Below are 19,655 nucleotides of genomic sequence, written 5' to 3' on the forward strand. Positions count from 1 at the left end.
TGCATCTGCATGATATGCTGCTGTCCGATCAGAGTCTATGCTTTCTCTATATGATTTAGAAAGAACAGTTCAACCCTGATATGCCAGCACATTATCAGGAGATAGATGATAGTTAGAAATACACAAAAGAGCTCAGTTTTGATTTAGTGTGTTATAATAATTTCTGATTTATATCAAATTTATTTCCACAGGGGATGCGCGTGATTGTGCTTCTCTCCTTTGGGAAACAGGAAGTCGAAACCCAGTGAAGATACTTAAAGGTATGCTATATGTGGACGAAACTGAGAATTTAAAAATGTTATTAAGCATGACAAGTTCAGTCTACTAATTTAGACATGTGCTTTCTTTTAAATAAAAGCATGAAATAAGAAATGTAAAGAAGAAACAGTTTTTATCAATTTGATTTCTTTAAAAACAAATAAATTCTTGTATGCCTGTGTTAAATCCAATAAATTGAAATCTCATCATTTTTTGTAACATTTCAGCATAATTGAATGTGTTGATGTTAGGGTATTAAATAACTCACAGTATTTGTATACACACTATACAACAATAAAAGTATGAGCAAACAATTGTCTGTAAAGCAGTTTTAGATGGGATTATAGGTTAATGGACAGACAGATTCTGGACAGAAGGTATCATATTGTCATGTTTTTTTAATAAAAAACCATGGAGATAAATACATTTATACACAATTTCCATATGAAGCATAATTCACCTTTTCAATGCCAACTTTATTGCCAGCTTTCGAAACAATATAATTTTAATAGGGGGGATGCAAGGACTAACAGCATAAGTTTTAAATTTAACCTGCTTCATCTGTCTCATGATCAGTTCCATATACCACTAGCATAAAAGGTTTAAACTAGCTAGGGTGTGAGTTATATCTATTGTGAGTTAGTAGATGAGTTATATTTATTGTGAGTTAGTGGGTGAGTTATATCTATTGTGAGTTAGTGGGTGAGTTATATCTATTGTGGGTTAGTAGGTGAGTTATATCTATTGTGAGTTAGTGGGTGAGTTATATCTATTGTGAGTTAGTGGATGAGTTATATCTATTGTGGGTTAGTAGGTGAGTTATATTTATTGTGAGTTAGTGGGTGAGTTATGTCTATTGTGAGTTAGTAGGTGAGTTATATTTATTGTGAGTTAGTGGGTGAGTTATATCTATTGTGAGTTAGTGGGCAAGTTATATCTATCATGAGTTAGTGGGTGAGTTATATCTATCATGAGTTAGTGGGTAAGTTATATCTATTGTGGGTTAGTGGGTGAGTTATATCTCTTGTGGGTTAGTGGGCAAGTTATATCTATTGTGAGTTAGTGGGTAAGTTATATCTATCGTGGGGCAAGTTTTATCTATTGTGAGTTAGTGGGTGAATTATATCTATCATGAGTTAGTGGGTGAGTTATATCTATCATGAGTTAGTAGGTGAGTTATATCTATCATGAGTTAGTGGGTGAGTTATATCTATCGTGAGTTAGTGGGTGAGTTATATCTATTGTGGGTTAGTGGGTGAGTTATAGCTATTGTGAGTTAGTAGGTGAGTTATAAATATCGTGGGGTATCCTGTTCAGTGATAAATAAATCTTTAGTAGAAATAATAGGACTTACCCCCCAGAGAATGACCTTAAATGCCAAAGAAAACATGGGAGGGGGTAGATTCATGAAAATTGATATAATAATATGAACTATGGCCCAGAAGAAAAACTTTTCTGTCCTGATTGCAGAGACTGGTGTAAATGTTTAGTTAAATTCTGTACCATGCATTTTTTTCAGGTGGATACGAGGAATTCTCAAAGTTATATCCATTCTTAAGGACACAGAAAATTATGTTTATGCCCAGGGTAAGTGTTAAAAGAAGCATTCAGAGTTTGGTATTGTCTTTAATTTTTCAAATACTCAGAATTCATAAAACTATATGACTACTTCAGTTTAGTTTTACAAAATTTCTTGTTAAAAGTTGCGCACATTTATACTTATGGATCATTTTAAAGGTATTATTTATAGTAAACAATAGTTACATTAAATGGGATTTATATAAAATAATAGTTACATGAACTGTGCTTTATATAAAATAATAGTTACATGAATTGTGCTTTATATAAAATAATAGTTACATGAACTGTGATTTATACAAAATAATAGTTACATGAACTGTGATTTATATAAAATAATAGTTACATGAATTGTGCTTTATATAAAATAATAGTTACATGAACTGTGATTTATATAAAATAATAGTTACATGAATTGTGATTTATATAAAATAATAGTTACATGAATTGTGATTTATATAAAATAATAGTTACATGAACTGTGATTTATATAAAATAATAGTTACATGAATTGTGATTTATATAAAATAATAGTTACATTAACTGTGATTTATATAAAATAATAGTTACATTAACTGTGATTTATACAAAATAATAGTTACATTAACTGTGATTTATATAAAATAATAGTTACATGAACTGTGATTTATACAAAATAATAGTTACATGAACTGTGATTTATACAAAATAATAGTTACATTAACTGTGATTTATACAAAATAATAGTTACATTAACTGTGATTTATATAAAATAATAGTTACATGAATTGTGATTTATACAAAATAATAGTTACATGAACTGTGATTTATATAAAATAATAGTTACATGAATTGTGCTTTATATAAAATAATAGTTACATGAACTGTGATTTATACAAAATAATAGTTACATGAACTGTGATTTATACAAAATAATAGTTACATGAACTGTGATTTATACAAAATAAAAAGATTGCCTAATCAAGCAGGACAACTAGTATAAAAGGTTACTGTGCTGTGATATATACAAATTCAACTCCCTATAACTTCAACATTTTTAATCCAGTGTTCATAAAATTTATATAATAAAGATAGGGATCTTTTTTTCAATCACTCAGCAGTCTTTTTCTAAACAAAATCACCAGTTCTAAAAAAACTTATGTGCAAATGGCTAGGCAAAGCATACTTCATTTTCTGAGGGGTCAGTTTCCAATTATGCATTTCAGTTTAATATAGAGAATGGCATATAATTTGGACTCTGTATTAATAGAGAAAGGCAAAGTGTAATGACTGTTCACCTTACAGGGAATTCAAGTTGGAATCATAAGTGATATCTAAGAGGTGATAGATCAAAATCACAAAGACGACCTTTGTTACTTTGGAATTCTGTTTGTTGTAGGAGATGGACGAGTTGAAGCCATATCCAACAGAGATAATCCCAGGGTTCCTGTATCTAGGCAACTGGAGGCAAGGTAATGCTCCCTACATCCAGAAAGACCTGAAAATCAAAGGTCACATCAACTGCTGTGTTGAGGCTGAAACTTTGTGAGTATAACTTAACTTAACAAAAATAATTTTAATATTCATTTTAGCTGAGATTTTGTGATTACGTCTTTTTGCTGATAACTATTCTTAAATTTTTTTAAAACAATATTAATCTGTTAAGGTAGCATTAGAAAACATATTTGTATTTACAGGTATATATATATATATATATATATATATATATATATATATATATATATATATATATATATATACACACACAGTGTGATCCCGCTAGAATATGATAGTTGGGAGCCATAAAACCCAACCATGTTATATACCAAACTGTGTTATAAGCAACCAGGTCAGTTAGCTGAAGAAAATGATGCATGTACCCCAACAAATTTGCGGGGGCGTTTAGGTAATAAATGCAGATGGTAAAATACGTGCTTCATTGGCACAGTTACCATCTTAAACTGGTGCATATTAAATGGGAAATACACCTGTTGTGAAAACATAAGGCATATACATTATTTTACTTTATTTAGAGAACCATGGATTGGTACAGATACATGTATACTGTTTATATATACATGTCTTATGTATAGCATGAATAGAGTATCAACACCGTTTACTCACCCGCGAATCTCATCACATACATTGAATCCACAATACAAGTAATTCCATCGAAAAAATCCACACAGATTAAAAATATTAAATAATTTTGTCACATGTCTGAATTCAGTGGATAAACATAGCACAATCACGTAATGAATGATGAAGCACATTTACTTTTCAGTATGTCCCAGGTCAGTAAAACTTAGTTTGCATTTTAAGCCGCCATTGGTAGCATTTGTACAAACTTTTTCCCTGCAAAAAGGAAACTTTCACGGCACAGTAAACATGTTCCAGTCATGCCAGAAAATGAAAAAAATCCATCAGATTCCATTGCTTTTATTTAAGTTTGGTACTGACTTCATTGTAAAAAAGTTCTTTGTTTTTCTCGAAGATTGTAGTTGGCTTTCCTTGATGAAATATGCGTGCATTATTTAAGTCACCACTAAAGGCCAGCTTTGGAGAACCAAACAAATGCTTGTTTCTTATTGTGATGGCAACATCAAATGTATTGCATGATTGAGACTGATTTTTTTCCATTTGCTTTGTACATTTTCATAACAGTTAGTGCTTCAAAGGTAATGTTTTCTTTGAAATTTCATCAAACTACTTTATCTGGGTACATTTTTAAAAAAGGAATTGGCCGTTGTTTGGTTGATTATAGTTACAGTTTCTCCCTGCCTACTGAATAAACCAGCAAGTAAGTTTTTTATTTTTTATATTTTACATTTGTGGTAGCAGAGTGATGCTGCCTTCCACTCAATTTAACAAAGGGTTAATGGACAATAGAGACGCAGGTGTTCTGGTCTGATGACAAGGATTAGTAAAGAACATGTGGGTATTCTGAAGGATTTAATTCTGAGTGGAAAGAAGAGGAATTTTACATACTATCCACACACAAATGTTAGTCTATGTAAATATAATAATTACTAGTGAGTGGCCAAAAATCTGACAAAAGATAGGTTAGGAGATAATGCCTTGTCTGGTTGATCTCTGCAACCAGAAATGTCATCAACAAAAAAAGCGGATATTTCACAATATACAGTACTCATGCTCGATGTCAACATAAGCGGATTATGATTTAACAATGCACTGTTAAGATGGTTTATCAATATGGACAAAAAATTTGTTTATGTAACAGTAGATAAATTTCAGTGCATTTTATATCAGGTTTGTGGCTTCCTTTCATGGGGCCTTTGAATTTCTCCACTCCAAACCAATGGTTGTATATACAAGTTTAAACAGCCAACATTGTCGCCAGTAAAAAAAATTGTCAGATGGTATATTTTGCCACCAATATGGAAAATAATATCACAGTTTGCAACATTGGCAAAGCTCTCAGTGATCCTAGAATAAACATTTGACACTTTATTTTTCGTACTTTTAAGAAGAAAAAACTGTATTTTCATGTACAAGAAAAATACATATAAGATTTCAGGAGCCACTCCACTATCATCTTGCATTATTCATGCACGATCTCTTCCCCAAAATGATAATAAGCTTTTTACGGCTTTTTTTCATACTTTTCAGAAAGATTTTTTTTTTCATGTGTGAGAAAAATACATGTATATAAAATTTCGGGAGCCACACTGCAATCATGTTATATCCAAATTTGTGTTATAATTGAGCTTATATATATATATACTGATTTACAAATGTTATAAAATTCTTACTAGAAAATTGAATTTGCCCTTCAGAAACTTGAGCTTGCCTCAAAAATGGTCAGGTAGAACATGGTTTTAAATAGCTAGATTTTTAAAAGAGAGAGAGAGAGATTTGAAGAAAAAAAAAAACAAGAACAGAGCTATATTAATTTTAATTATGTTTTTTCATGCATAACAATATTTTTTGTCTTCCCAATTAAAGTTCAAATGATCATGCTGATTTTATTATGCAATCCGGAGGAAAGCAAGGTAAAAATAAGTCCATCACTGAAATAGTTACAAAATTGTCAATGATTTCACTCTATTACATTTTTCTAGGGTGTGTTAAATTATCCACTCACATGTCTGTTTCTGCTTAATTGTCACTCCCTATGGAAAATGAATTTGTATCCTGTTTGTACCTTGAGTAGATTTGGGATAAATTTGGCAGTGGCTACAGAACATTAATTCATTTGCTGAGTCATGTTCTATCCATGGATACTCATTATTCCACAATTACTGAAACTTAATCTTGCACATTTAGCAGCATCATGCTGCTTCTTTTTTATTTTTCAATAGAGCTAGAAACTTTTTTGAGTTTCCATAGCAGACTCTTTTCATCAACAACATGAAGAACAGTGAAAGCTAGACTCTTTTTAATGATTAATTTAAACTCGCCACTGAAAGATTTATGAACGCTGATTATACCACCATACCTGACAAATATTATTTAGTCATCTTGAAACCACCAACATGCATCGAAATACTTTTGAGATTGAGATTTTACTTTATCTCTTTCTTTATCCATCTAATTGCTTGCCAAGCAGTATTTTTGAATCAGTCTCAAGCTAATTACCACATAAAGAGCAGATCATAAACACCGTGTGTGGATGTTACATTTTCAGCTCATCAATCATGCTTTGAATGAAATCTTGCCCTTTAGCGACAATTACTTTTTATTTCCAAACACACCTGTCAATTAAATCTCCCAAGTAATATTATTAACAATTAATGCACCTAGAGAAGGCAACATAAAACAATCTTTATATTCGGTCAGCTAACAAACTGCCTCGGCTAGGTTAGGGACCAGATGGCAGATCTTGGATAGGTACAAATATTATGATTAAAATGTAACTGGTAAATTAGAATAGCAATATTTCTTCCTTATTTGTCAGAACTGTCTTCAGTTAATATTGGAACACTAACAAAACTAACAAACCCGAAGTCAGGTTTTTGAACTCACCAATGGGCTATTTACTTGGAAAGATGGCTTTATTTGAGCTTGTCCCTGGAGTTAGGCAAGTTGATTTTAAAATCCCTGATGTGTGTGTGTGTGTGTGTGAATGGTTAGAATCTTTCATTGCAGCCTTTTATGTGTGTATCTCCAAAAATAAAATGTTTAGTTAAATAGATTTACAGTCAACTGGAAGAAGCCCTGGCTGAGTTCAGTAAGAATGGAATTATGCATCATTCACACAAACATTTTAGTGCTGCTTAATGAACTGTCCTTTCACATGATGGACCAATAATTGCATTGAGTTTGCACAGATAATAAAGGTTTCATTTCCCCAATAAGTACCCATGAGATCATATTGGTCATGTGACTAATCAGAACCATGGTTACATTGATGTTATCAATTTGGAAGTAGGTTGCATGGAATTTTACTTTTCGTACTCTTTAAACTTCTTATGAAAGATAAATAATAAAATGTACTTGCTCTAAAAATCTGCATATTTTATTTATATCATTTAGTACTAAATGTGTGGATTAGCATGGAATTTTTCCAGGTAAATTAACTATGTAGACTCCAAGGCTCTGTTTACACATCTCATTTGGCAAGCTGTCTCAGATGTAAGCTTTCATTGATTACTACCATTGGCTGGCATCTGTAATGAAGGATTGTTGTGTAGTACTGGCCCATATTACTGTATTGAATGCCACCCTCTAATACTTGCAAGTATTCCCTAACAACCTTTCAAGGGGGAGACAACTTTTCAAGATGATAATGTATGTAATGTACCAGCTGGAAATTACACAGACCAAAACCTGCCTTTACATAGTGCACTGTTATATCTGGGCCTAAGTGATATGTTAGTTGTAATCAGTAGAACAAACAACATAGACCTTGACATGTCAGCACATTGTGCAATGGAAGGTCAGGGTCTATGTTTTTTGTAGTTGGATTCAGCTTCCACTTGAGTATATACAGTAGTAACTTCATAAATTTTTTGGTATGTTTGTTATTTTTATAGCAACTGTTAGTTAACTTATGGCTATTGAGGAACATTTACGTTTTCATGATGTATTTTTACCTTACTAATCTGCAAATAATTTTAATTGTTTCATGGGTACACTTCCTGACATGCTAGATACAACTTGTGTATGCAAGCTTTTGCTCATTTTGAGAAAATTTTGTAGTGCATACCTTTATCAGATGAATGCAATAAATCAAGTATCATCTTGGTCAAATGTCATCATGTTGGTTAAATGAGTACATTGCAAATTGGTATTTATTCCATGTTTTTTTCTTCAGTTTTTCAGAACCAGGACCACATTTGCTACATGTACAGGTGGACGACTCAAATGAGGCTGACTTGTATAGCCAGTTTCAGGTTGCCTGCTCATTTCTTGGTGAGCATGGCATTTTCCTCTGAACATTCTAACATGCTTATTATAATATTATTCACTTGATCAAAATTTTCATAGAAACTACCATTCATTAAAATCTCAAAATTCCTCCTATTTGAAACTTCTTCAAAAGAATGATGTTGTCAGTATTGGTTTATTTGCCTTTAATTGTTATTTTTTATATTAATAGCAATGTAGTATCAATGAAGACATTTTCTCCACGTCCAAAACTGTTACAGATGATTTAGGCTGGTCAAAGTTTTACATTTTTTTAAACACAAAAGTCATAAACAAGTTTTGCATTAATTTTTAATTAACATCAGAAGTGAAACACAGAAAAGAAGTATTGTAACTTGGTCTTTCAAATACTAATGATGCATGGTATCAGTCTTTTAGAAACTAATTATGCATGTATCAGTCTTTCAGAGACTAATGATGCATGGTATCAGTCTTTCAGAGACTAATGATGCATGGTATCAGTCTTTTAGAGACTAATGATGCATGGTATCAGTTTTTCAGAGAATAATGATGCATGGTATCAGTTTTTCAAATACTAATGATGCATGGTATCAGTCTTTTAGAAACTAATTATGCATGTATCAGTCTTTCAGAGAATAATATTGCATGGCATCAGTCTTTCAGAGACTAGTAATGCATGGTATCAGTTTTTCAGAGACTAAAAATGCATGATATCAGTCTTTCATAGACTAATGATCCATGTATCAGTCTTTCAGAGGCTAATGATGCATGGTATCAGTCTTTCAGAGACTAATAATGCAGGGTATCAGTCTTTCAGAGACTAATGATGCATGTATCAGTCTTTCAGAGACTAATGATGCATTTATCAGTCTTTCAGAGACTGATGATGCATGGTATCAGTCTTTCAAATAGTAATGGTGCATGGTTATGTCAGTCTTTCAGAGACTAATGATTCATGTTATCAGTCTGTCAGATACTAATGTTGCATGGTATCAGTCTGTCAGATACTAATGATGCATGTATCAGTGTGTCAGATACTAATGATGCATGGTATCAGTCTTTCAGAGACTAATGATGCATGGTATCAGTCTTTCAAATATTAATGGTGCATGGTTATGTCAGTCTTTCAGAGACTAATCAAGCATGGTATCAGTCTGTTAGATACTAATGTTGCATGGTATCAGTCTGTCAGATACTAATGGTGCATGTATCAGTGTGTCAGATACTAATGATGCATGGTATTAGTTTGTCAGATACTAATAATGCATGGTATCAGTCTGTCAGATACTACAGATACTAATGATGCATGGTATCAGTGTGTCAGATTCTAATGTTGCATGGCATCAGTCTGTCAGATACTAGTAATGCATGGTATCAGTGTGTCAGATGCTAATGATGCATGGTATCAGTTTTTCAGATACTAATGATGCATGTATCAGTGTGTCAGATACTAATGATGCATGTATCAGTGTGTCAGATACTGCAGATACTAATGATGCATGGTATTAGTGTGTCAGATACTAATGTTGCATGGTATCAGTCTGTCAGATACTAATGATGCATGTATCAGTGTGTCAGATACTAATGATGCATGTATCAGTGTGTCAGATACTAATGATGCATGTATCAGTTTGTCAGATACTAATGATGCATGGTATCAGTGTGTCAGATACTAATGATGCATGGTATCAGTTTGTCAGATACTAATGATGCATGTATCAGTGTGTCAGATACTAATGATGCATGTATCAGTGTGTCAGATACTAATGATGCATGGTATCAGTCTATCAGATACTACAGATACTAATGTTGCATGGTATCAGTCTGTCAGGTACTAATGATGCATGTATTGGTGTGTCAGATACTGATGATGCATGGTATCAGTCTGTCAGATACTAATGATGCATGGTATCAGTGTGCCAGATACTAATGATGCATGGTATCAGTCTGTCAGATACTAATGTTGCATGGTATCAGTCTGTCAGATACTAATGTTGCATGGTATCAGTCTGTCAGATACTAATGATGCATGGTATCAGTCTTTCAGAGACTAATGATGCATTGTATCAATCTTTCAAATATTAATGGTGCATGGTTATGTCAGTCTTTCAGAGACTAATCATGCATGGTATCAGTCTGTCAGATACTAATCATGCATGGTATCAGTCTGTCAGATACTAATAATGCATGTATCAGTGTGTTAGAAACTAATGATGCATGGTATCAGTCTTTCAGAAACTAATGATGCATGGTATCAGTGTATCAGATACTAATGATGCATGGTATCAGCCTGTCAGATACTAATGATGCATGGCAGTTATGTACTTTTGAGAGAGTAACATATGTAGGGTGAAGATGTTGCATTTGAAACATGACAGTGGGGAGAATGTTGACATACCTCTATGCTACTTTGATATAATGTGGCTGACATTTCTTTGGAAATTGTACATGATCTAAGCACACTGCTAACTAAAATGACTGCTCCCTTATGCTAAAAAAATCAGGAACTAGACAATACCAGGTTCTGAAGGTGCAATGGATGAAATACTACATATATAAAATGTAAAAAAAAGTTATTAGCTCCTTTACCTCTGAAGTCCAGGAAGTTAAAATGACCAAGCGGAGATAGCAGTTTTTGAAAGGTGCACATCTGGAGCAAGGCCAAGCTGCATACTCTATAACCCATATTATACCCATCAATCATGCACCATAACAAAGGGAATTAAAGGTTCTTTGAACAATACCTAAGATATACAAGGTCTTTATTAAATAGCCAGTATAACCAGTGAGGAAACCAGGGGAAATTCTTTTTCTTTAAAATTCTCTGCAAAATACGAAACTGTAGAGACTACTGATGCCTGGTATCAGTCTGCCAGAGATTAATGATGCATGGTATCAGTCTGTCAGAGACTAATGATGCATGGTATTGGTCTTTCAGAGACTAATGATGCATGGTGTCAGTCTGTCAGAAACTAATGATGCATGGTATCAGTCTTTCAGAGACTAATGATGCATGGTATCAGACTTTCAGAGACTAATGATGCATGGTATCAGTCTGTCAGATACTGATGATGCATGGTATCAGTCTTTCATAGACTAATGATGCATGGTATCAGTCTTTCAGAGACTAATGATGCATGGTATCAGTCTGTCAGAGACTAATGATGTATGGCATCAGTCTGTCAGAGACTAATGATGCATGGTATCAGTCTTTCAGAGACTAATGATGTATGGCATCAGTCTGTCATAGACTAATGATGCATGGTATCAGTCTTTCAGAGACTGACTAATGATGCATGGTATCAGTCTGTCAGAGACTAATGATGTATGGTATCAGTCTGTCATAGACTAATAATGCATGATATCAGCCTTTCAGCGACTAATGATGCATGGTATCAATCTGTCAGAGACTAATGATGTATGGCATCAGTCTGTCAGAAACTAATGATGCATCGTATCAGCCTGATAGATACTAATGATGCATAGTATCAGCATAATAATAAATAATGATTAGTAAACATGTTAACTTGGTTGCTATGGGAACCAGCATTTATTTCTTCCTATTCAGGCAAAGCTTGCTCATGATGTCCCTTAGCATTAATGTACCTTGTATATGCACTGGTCTATTGATCCACATGTTTTATCTTTGGAAGAATTAAATTGGCAGCATGTGATATTGAATAGCATGTTGGGAGGTGATTGTATCTATTCATTTATATCTGTAACACATGTCCAGCTGTCAGCACTTTATAATGTTGGCACTAGTGATAAACACAATCAGCAAAAATCTCCACTGGAATTATACCCTTATGATGGTGATTCATTACAATTAAAACAAAATATTTTTGAATTGAATTTAGGAGCATGTGTTTGGACAGATTTTTGTCTTAATGTTACTTTTAGCTGCTGGTGTAACAAAGTTTTGAGGTTGTAAATTATGTAATTTCTTAACAACTGAACATACAGAAAATGCATGATTTAGCAATAAATCAAACTTTTATTAGTTCATAAAGAATCATAGGAGATGAAGAGAATTACGAAATCAAAGACTAGGTAATAATAGGTAATAACTAAAACCAAATTCTACATATGCAATCTCACTTATGTTCTACACTTTTGAGAATCAGTGTATGGTGGAATCTCATTTTGTTTCAGTAAAAAAGACAACCATTCTACAGTGTGGTATTATTTTGGTTCTGCATGTTAAAGAATCAGACATATTACAATAATATTTTCTGTTCAAACTTTGATAACTGCTCATCTTGACCCTGATCTCTCATTGCACAGTGAACTGCCAGATCATAGTTTATGTTGTTTGCTCAATTTCAAGCAGGCACATTCCATGATGACATATCAGGGTCTACATTACTGCAGCTGGGTACACTCAGTATACGGTTAAATATGTCTAGGAAGAATGGTTTATATTTTTTGCAGATACTCACATGGCAGCTGGAGAAGCAGTTCTTGTTTTCTCTAACTTGGGAATCAGCAGAAGTGCTACCATTGTCATCGCCTACATTATATACCACAACAAATGGACCCTCAAGGTATAGTAAAGATTCCAGAGAATCTGGATGGGTTATTGTAATTATGGGGAAACTAGATGGGGTTATTGCAATTAAAGGGAATCTAGATGGAGTTATTGCAATTAAAGGGAATCTAGATGTGGTTATTGTACAATGGGGAATCTAGATCAGATTATTGTAATTATAAGGAATCTTGATGGGGTTATTGTAATTAGATGGGGTTATTTGTATTTATAAGGAATCTAGATATGGTTGTTATATTTACAATGAAGTTAGATAGCGTTATTGTGTTTACAAAGAATCTAGATAGGATTATTGTATTTACAAGGAATCTATATAGTGCTATTATATTTATAAGGAATCTATATAGGGCTATTATATTTACAAGGAATCTATATAGGGCTATTATATTTACAAGGAATCTATATAGGGTTATTATACTTACAAGGAATCTAGATAGAATTTATAAGGCATATAGATAAGGTTATGGGCCATCCATTTAGTGTGTACACATGGAGGGGGAGGAGGGTAACACAAATGCTAACACTTGCATATGGGGGGAGGGTACATATGCATAGGAAACGAGGGGATCTTGATAATAATTTGTCTAAGACGTAACCTGTTTGACTGGGTTCAATCAATGTTTAAATGTTAGCAGACACTAGACAAATGATTTAAAGTTACGCAGCTTATTTCTTTGATACAGCCATCGATGGACTATATGTTTTATTAAACACATTAATATTATTAATCCATGATCGTTTCTGCATGGACTAATTATATACCATTCTATAGAATTGGGGGGGGGGCATCAAGTGTATGTTTGCAGGTTTTTTTTTAAAAAGTATGCATGTGTATGGGGGGAGGGGTCAAGCTTTGCCAGATTCATGCATACTAAATGGATGGCCCCTTATTATATTTACAAGGAATCTATATAGGGTTATGATATTTACAACAAATCTATATAGGGTTATTTTAATTACAAAGAATTTAGAAAGGGTTATTATATTTACAAGGAATTTTGATAGAGTTATTGTATTTACAAGGAATTTAGATAGGGTTATTTTATTTACAAGGAATTTAGATAGGGTTATTGTATTTACAAGTAATCTATTTAGAGTTTTTATATTTAAAAGGAATCTATATAGGGTTATTATATTTACAAGGAGTCTAGATAGAGTTATTATATTTACAAGGAGTCTAGATAGAGTTATTATATTTACAAGGAATTTAGATAGAGTTATTGTATTTACAAGGAATTTAGATAGGGTTATTTTATTTACAAGGAATTTAGATAGGGCTATTGTATTTACAAGTAATCTATTTAGAGTTTTTATATTTAAAAGGAATCTATATAGGGTTATTTCAATTATAGGGAATCTAGATGGGGTTATTGTATTTACAAGGAATTTAGATAGGGTTATTGTATTTACAAGGAATTTAGATTGGGTTTTATGTTTACAAGGAATCTTGATAGAGTTATTGTATTTACAAGGAGTCTAGATAGATTTATTATATTTACAAGGAATTTAGATAGGGGTATTGTATTTACAAGGAATTTGGATAGGGTTATTATGTTTACAAGGAATCTTGATAGAGTTATTGTATTTACAAGGAGTCTAGATAGATTTATTATATTTACAAGGAATTTAGATAGGGTTATTGTATTTACAAGGAATCTAGATAGGGTTATTATATTTACAAGGAGTGTAGATAGGGTTATTATATTTACAAGGAGTCTAGATAGGATTATATTTTCAAGGAATCTAAATAGGGTTATTTCAATTATAGGGAATCTAGATGGGGTTATTGTATTTAGAAGGAATTTAGATAGGGTTATTGTAATTATAGGGAATCTAGATGGGGTTCTTGTATTTACAAGGAATCTAGAGATGTGTACTGGAATTGTAGAGGTTCCTAAATTTATTCCTAGGTCTGGCATGTGGTTATTAATGCCTTGTGTTCACCTTAAAGACACTCTTATGCCAAAATTAGAGCTATAGAGAGTGTACTTAATAGATCTGTCACAAACATAAAGGAACATAGTGTTGAAAATTAATATTTTCTGATTATTTTAATGCATGTTACAAAATATATACTATGAGTTAAAACTTATTAAAGCTCTTTTTTCTATATACCATTTTTGTTTTAAGCATTTTCAATTTTTGAAAACATTTATAAAGAAAATGATAGGGCATGTTTTTTTTAATTCATCACTACATCCCAGGTCTTATACAACCTTTATAACTGGAATCACTTGCAGATTTTTTTACTTGCTGCCTGATTGTTGTAAAATACATAGGATTTTAACTTTAAGGTTTTGAAGGATAAATGCAATGAAAGCTTATCAATCAAAGTTTCAGTACTTGTTGCCATCAACAATTTTCTTATTTTCTATATGACAACTTGTTTTGCTTAAATTTATGTAATAAATGAAAGAGGAATATTACGTGAATGTGAACTACTTTTACAAAATAACTCTGCCGTTATGTTTCACTTAATTTGAAAAATCGTCATGTTGGACAGTGATGGCTTAATTTGAAAAATTGTCATGTTGGACAATGATGGCTTAATTTGAAAACTTGTCATGTTGGACAATGATGGCTTAATCTCAAAACTTGTCATGTGGACAATGATGGCTTAATTTGAAAACTTGTCATGTTGGGCAAAGATGGCTTAATTTGGGTTCTTAATTGATATGAATTATCAGGATGGCAATAACTGCATTGCTTTCTCAAGAAAGTATTTAGGTTTTTTTTTACATTCAGATAAGAAGAAAACTTCATAAAATTGAAGTCTCACTTTGAAAACACTTGACCCACGGTTTTCCAAATTGCTTTTAGAAAAACAAATTGTGGCTTCATTAGTGTTGTCTCTCTTTGATAATTTGCACATGTTCATGTAAAGTGTCCCTTGTTCACAAATAAATTCTTCTTAGCTTGTTTTTAAAATTTTAGTTTAATATGTGATTCAAATTTTCAAATGTTATAAGTTAAGGAAAACATGGTTTTATTGCTGTGGTATCAAGGCATCCTAACAGAACTTGGATATTAGGATCTTACAACCTAATAATGATGTGAATTGACCTACTTTGGGATTATTGTGCAAACACTATGTACACATTCCTTGGTATGCCCACCCAAACAATCAGAGTTACTACCAGAATAACAAGTATATCATATCACAGTCTAGACAGTCATAAGAATTCTTAACCAAAGTTTTAGACATTAAGGCAAGAAGGACCACAACCTACAAACCCTAGGGACTTCCTCAATAAACCCGATTTTGTAACTGATGGTTGGATCTAAATGTTTGTGCTAAATATTAATTTCATACTTTATATTTATTTTCAGTGACTTAATAACATAACTAGTCACATCTTTCAGTTATGTTAGTTACATTATTTTTAACATCAAGAATTAAACTGTTTTGTTAGTCATAAAACTAAACACTTTTCATTCACAAATATCACCGTTTTAAGATGAGTATTACCTTAGACTGTGCACTGTCTTTTATAGGAAGCTTATCAACATGCATTGAAATGCTGCAGTTCAGTCAGGCCAAACCGTGGATTCATAGAACAACTATCAGAATGGGAGGCTGAGGTTTTGGGTAAAAAAAACACAGACATTAGTGATCCAAAGTTTTGATTCATTCTGTGTACTTTATCAAAAACTTTAGCACAAGAACTCAGCGAAGAATCTGGTGATGAAGAGAAGAATACATTTAAAAAGTACCTGTTTCTTTCCACACATTACAAGCTATACTGTTCATTATCATAAAAAGTGTAATAACAACTTCAGAGAATTTTATCAGTACTGTTATTTCATAAATGTCGTTGACTTTTGTTATCTTTTATATTGACACATGCTGTGATAAATATTGATATAATGATATTGTGATATAAAAGCACAGAAACTTAAAATATAGCTTTCATAATACATCAAATATGTATTGATTTGGTATTTAAAAACCCATCCATGTTACAGATGCCTTGTTGTGTTAACATGTGAGACTACCCATATGGCAATGTATGCAGTGCACTGATGGAAAAAATACTGAGTGTCATGTTTATATATCACACTGTTTAAAATTGTAGTTATTACAATTAAAAGCACTGAAAGAATGTCATTTTTGTACTTTACAATGTTTAAAATTGTACAAGTTTTATTATAATTTATCATGGGTATTTCAGACAAAAAAATCCAAAATAAAATGTGAATCTTGTCAAGTTTTTTTAAACAACTTTTATTATATAAAAGAAGCATATTATTTCAGGTTGTGAGTCCGATATGATGGTACCATGACTTTTATTTATCTCATGAGATAAAACTAATGTTCCAGGAATCTGAGAAAAGGCATGTAATATATTGTGTACATTAAACACTTGGAAACATTCATCAAAAGATCATCTGATTTTGTTAAAGATGGATATTGCAAAACTTATCCAGTATTTGAAAACATGATCATGGTATCTATAAGTAGTATTGTAATAAAAGTACATTTTTATTTTTATTTATTTTTTCATGTAATTTATCATTTTTCAGATTTTCAACTGCATTAGATCTTCTGTACATATTCTGCATTCAATCTCATATTATTTTTTTGATAGTAAAATCTGTTTATTCCAAGTTTTTATTCTCTTTCTTCTTTTCAACAGTATCTAAGTGAAGGACAGAAGTGAAGTAGTCCATTCTGTGTTTACTTAGCAAATAGCAACGACAAAGTTTTACCATTGATTACTCCCACCCACCCCACCTCACACACTGCCTTGGTATATACACATTGTCTTATTTAATACACATGAGGTCATAAAAACAACACAAAGTCTTAGTAACTTCACAAAGGCTTGGTACCTACACAGAGGGTACTAATAACTTCACACAGGTTCTTGATAACAACACAAACAGTCCTGGCAACTATACTTTGGGTTTTGGTAACTACACAAAAGGTCTTGGTAAACACAATTTTTTTAACTACACATTTGGTAAGCAAGTGGGTATCTATGAGTTTGATAAATATAATATATAAAAAATTCAATAAGAAAAGGCAAATCTATATCCATTTTTTCCAACCAGATTAAATTAAAAATCTTTTGTTGATGATACTGAATTTAAAACAAAACCTGACCTTGCAGATTTTGACATTTTTTCTTGGCTCCCTTATAATGCTACTATATATAATACAAATAATACTATCATCCAGGTTAGAGAATTTTCAATTCATACTCTATGGAGATTCGAACCCATCTCTAACCTCTATGATAGTATTATTTGTATTAAATATTAGGTCTGCCAACTATTATCAAGCATTCTTCTAAAGAATCAAGGGATAGCACATTCCGTTCTGCCTAGCGTATATTGATAACTCTCTCTCTCTATCTTTCTAAGGAAGGAAAATGACATCAGCACATACTATGTTTAGTTCCCAGAGTCTGGGTGAAGTCTGAGTGACCAACCATTTAATCTTCTTTGTTTTGGGGTGAGGGCAATTTCTTTCCAACCAGAATATTTTTCTTTACTTTTATCTAAAAATACCAACTAATATGATGGAAACATTTAGTTCTTATTTCTTAAAATCTGAGCAGACAGTTATTTTGGAGCTGGAAACTTATAAAAATAGAGAAACTAGAGTAACCTCCCCCAAGATTTCCCTTAAAACTGCAAATTACCCAAATGTCAAGATACTTTAAGATTTGAATCTTAAATAGACACACACAGACACACTCTATTAAATTATTTTCACACCAAATACATCTGCTCGGGAGAATATTGTACATGTATAAGCTATTGACAGATGGACATGTGTGATACTTGAGCTAATGAAAAATGGCAGTATGCCTCAATAGTTTTTATCGATGTAGCCATAAGTCTTTAATACATCGCATGGCAGATCTGGGTCTTTAATACATTGCATGGCAGATCTGGGTCTTTAACACATCGCATGGCAGATCTGGATCTTTAATACATCGCATGGCAGATCTGGGTCTTTAATACATCACATGGCAGATATGGGTCTTTAATACATTGCATGGCAGATCTGGGTCTTTAATACATCGCATGGCAGATCTGGGTCTTTAATACATCGCATGGCAGATCTGGGTCTTTAATACAATGCATGGCAGATCTGGGTCTTTAAAACATCGCATGGCAGATCTGGATCTTTAATACATCGCATGGCAGATCTGGATCTTTAAAACATCGCATGGCAGATCTGGGTCTTTAATACATTGCATGGCAGATCTGGGTCTTTAATACATCGCATGGCAGATCTGGGTCTTTAATACATCGCATGGCAGATCTGGATCCTTAATACATCGCATGGCAGATCTGGGTCTTTAATACAATGCATAACAGATCTGGGTCTTTAATACATTGCATGGCAGATCTGGGTCTTTAATACATTGCATGGCAGATCTGGGTCTTTAATACATCGCATGGCAGATCTGAGTCTGTGCAGTTTGTTGCCAGATTTTTTATTTTGAGCAAGTATATACAGCAAATCACAGAATATCATACAAATCCTGTGAACAAGCAATTTAATTTGTCTGTTTAAAGTACTTATTTTAAAGCATATCACAAGCATGGCAATTACAAATTATATATTTGGGGACCTTGTAAATAAAATACAAATCAATTTTCTGATACAAAACAAAACAGTCAACCTATAGCAACTATCAAGTAAATGAATTAATTTTTGTGCAGATGTGCAGCAAATAAACAAGTTACTTGCTTTTGTCATAATGAGTTATAGCTCAAACATGGCCAAATGCACTTTTTAGTAACATCTTGCGTATTTGAAATACTGAATGCAATAAGGAATATGTCAAAGCTAAGGTGTGTGTTCTTTAATCAACAAGGTCTTAAAACAAGTCAAATATTACATGGGTTTTTGTTCCTTACTGTTGTTTTTAAACAATCTAAGTTTCAAAAGCATACATATTGAGTTGACTATATTTATTTA

At 32.5% G+C, this 19,655-nt stretch overlaps 1 protein-coding gene across 1 annotated transcript in view; it reads left to right on the top strand.

The window, feature by feature from the left end:
• The window catches only part of LOC149775140 (serine/threonine/tyrosine-interacting-like protein 1), a 30,410-nt gene extending 13,087 nt beyond the window's left edge, over nucleotides 1-17,323 (top strand). Inside the window, exons 4-9 of the mRNA XM_089943320.1 lie at nucleotides 192-260; nucleotides 1,778-1,845; nucleotides 3,215-3,360; nucleotides 8,093-8,190; nucleotides 12,601-12,713; nucleotides 16,211-17,323. Of these exons, the coding sequence (XP_089799446.1) occupies nucleotides 192-260; nucleotides 1,778-1,845; nucleotides 3,215-3,360; nucleotides 8,093-8,190; nucleotides 12,601-12,713; nucleotides 16,211-16,342 (626 nt within the window). The 3' untranslated portion in view covers nucleotides 16,343-17,323. The remainder of the gene's footprint in view (nucleotides 1-191; nucleotides 261-1,777; nucleotides 1,846-3,214; nucleotides 3,361-8,092; nucleotides 8,191-12,600; nucleotides 12,714-16,210) is intronic.
• Nucleotides 17,324-19,655: the final 2,332 nt, after the last annotated feature.

The sequence above is a fragment of the Sinohyriopsis cumingii genome, chromosome 19 (assembly GCF_028554795.1).
Source record: "Sinohyriopsis cumingii isolate HCF-2022 chromosome 19, ASM2855479v2, whole genome shotgun sequence".
NCBI lineage: Eukaryota > Metazoa > Mollusca > Bivalvia > Unionida > Unionidae > Sinohyriopsis > Sinohyriopsis cumingii.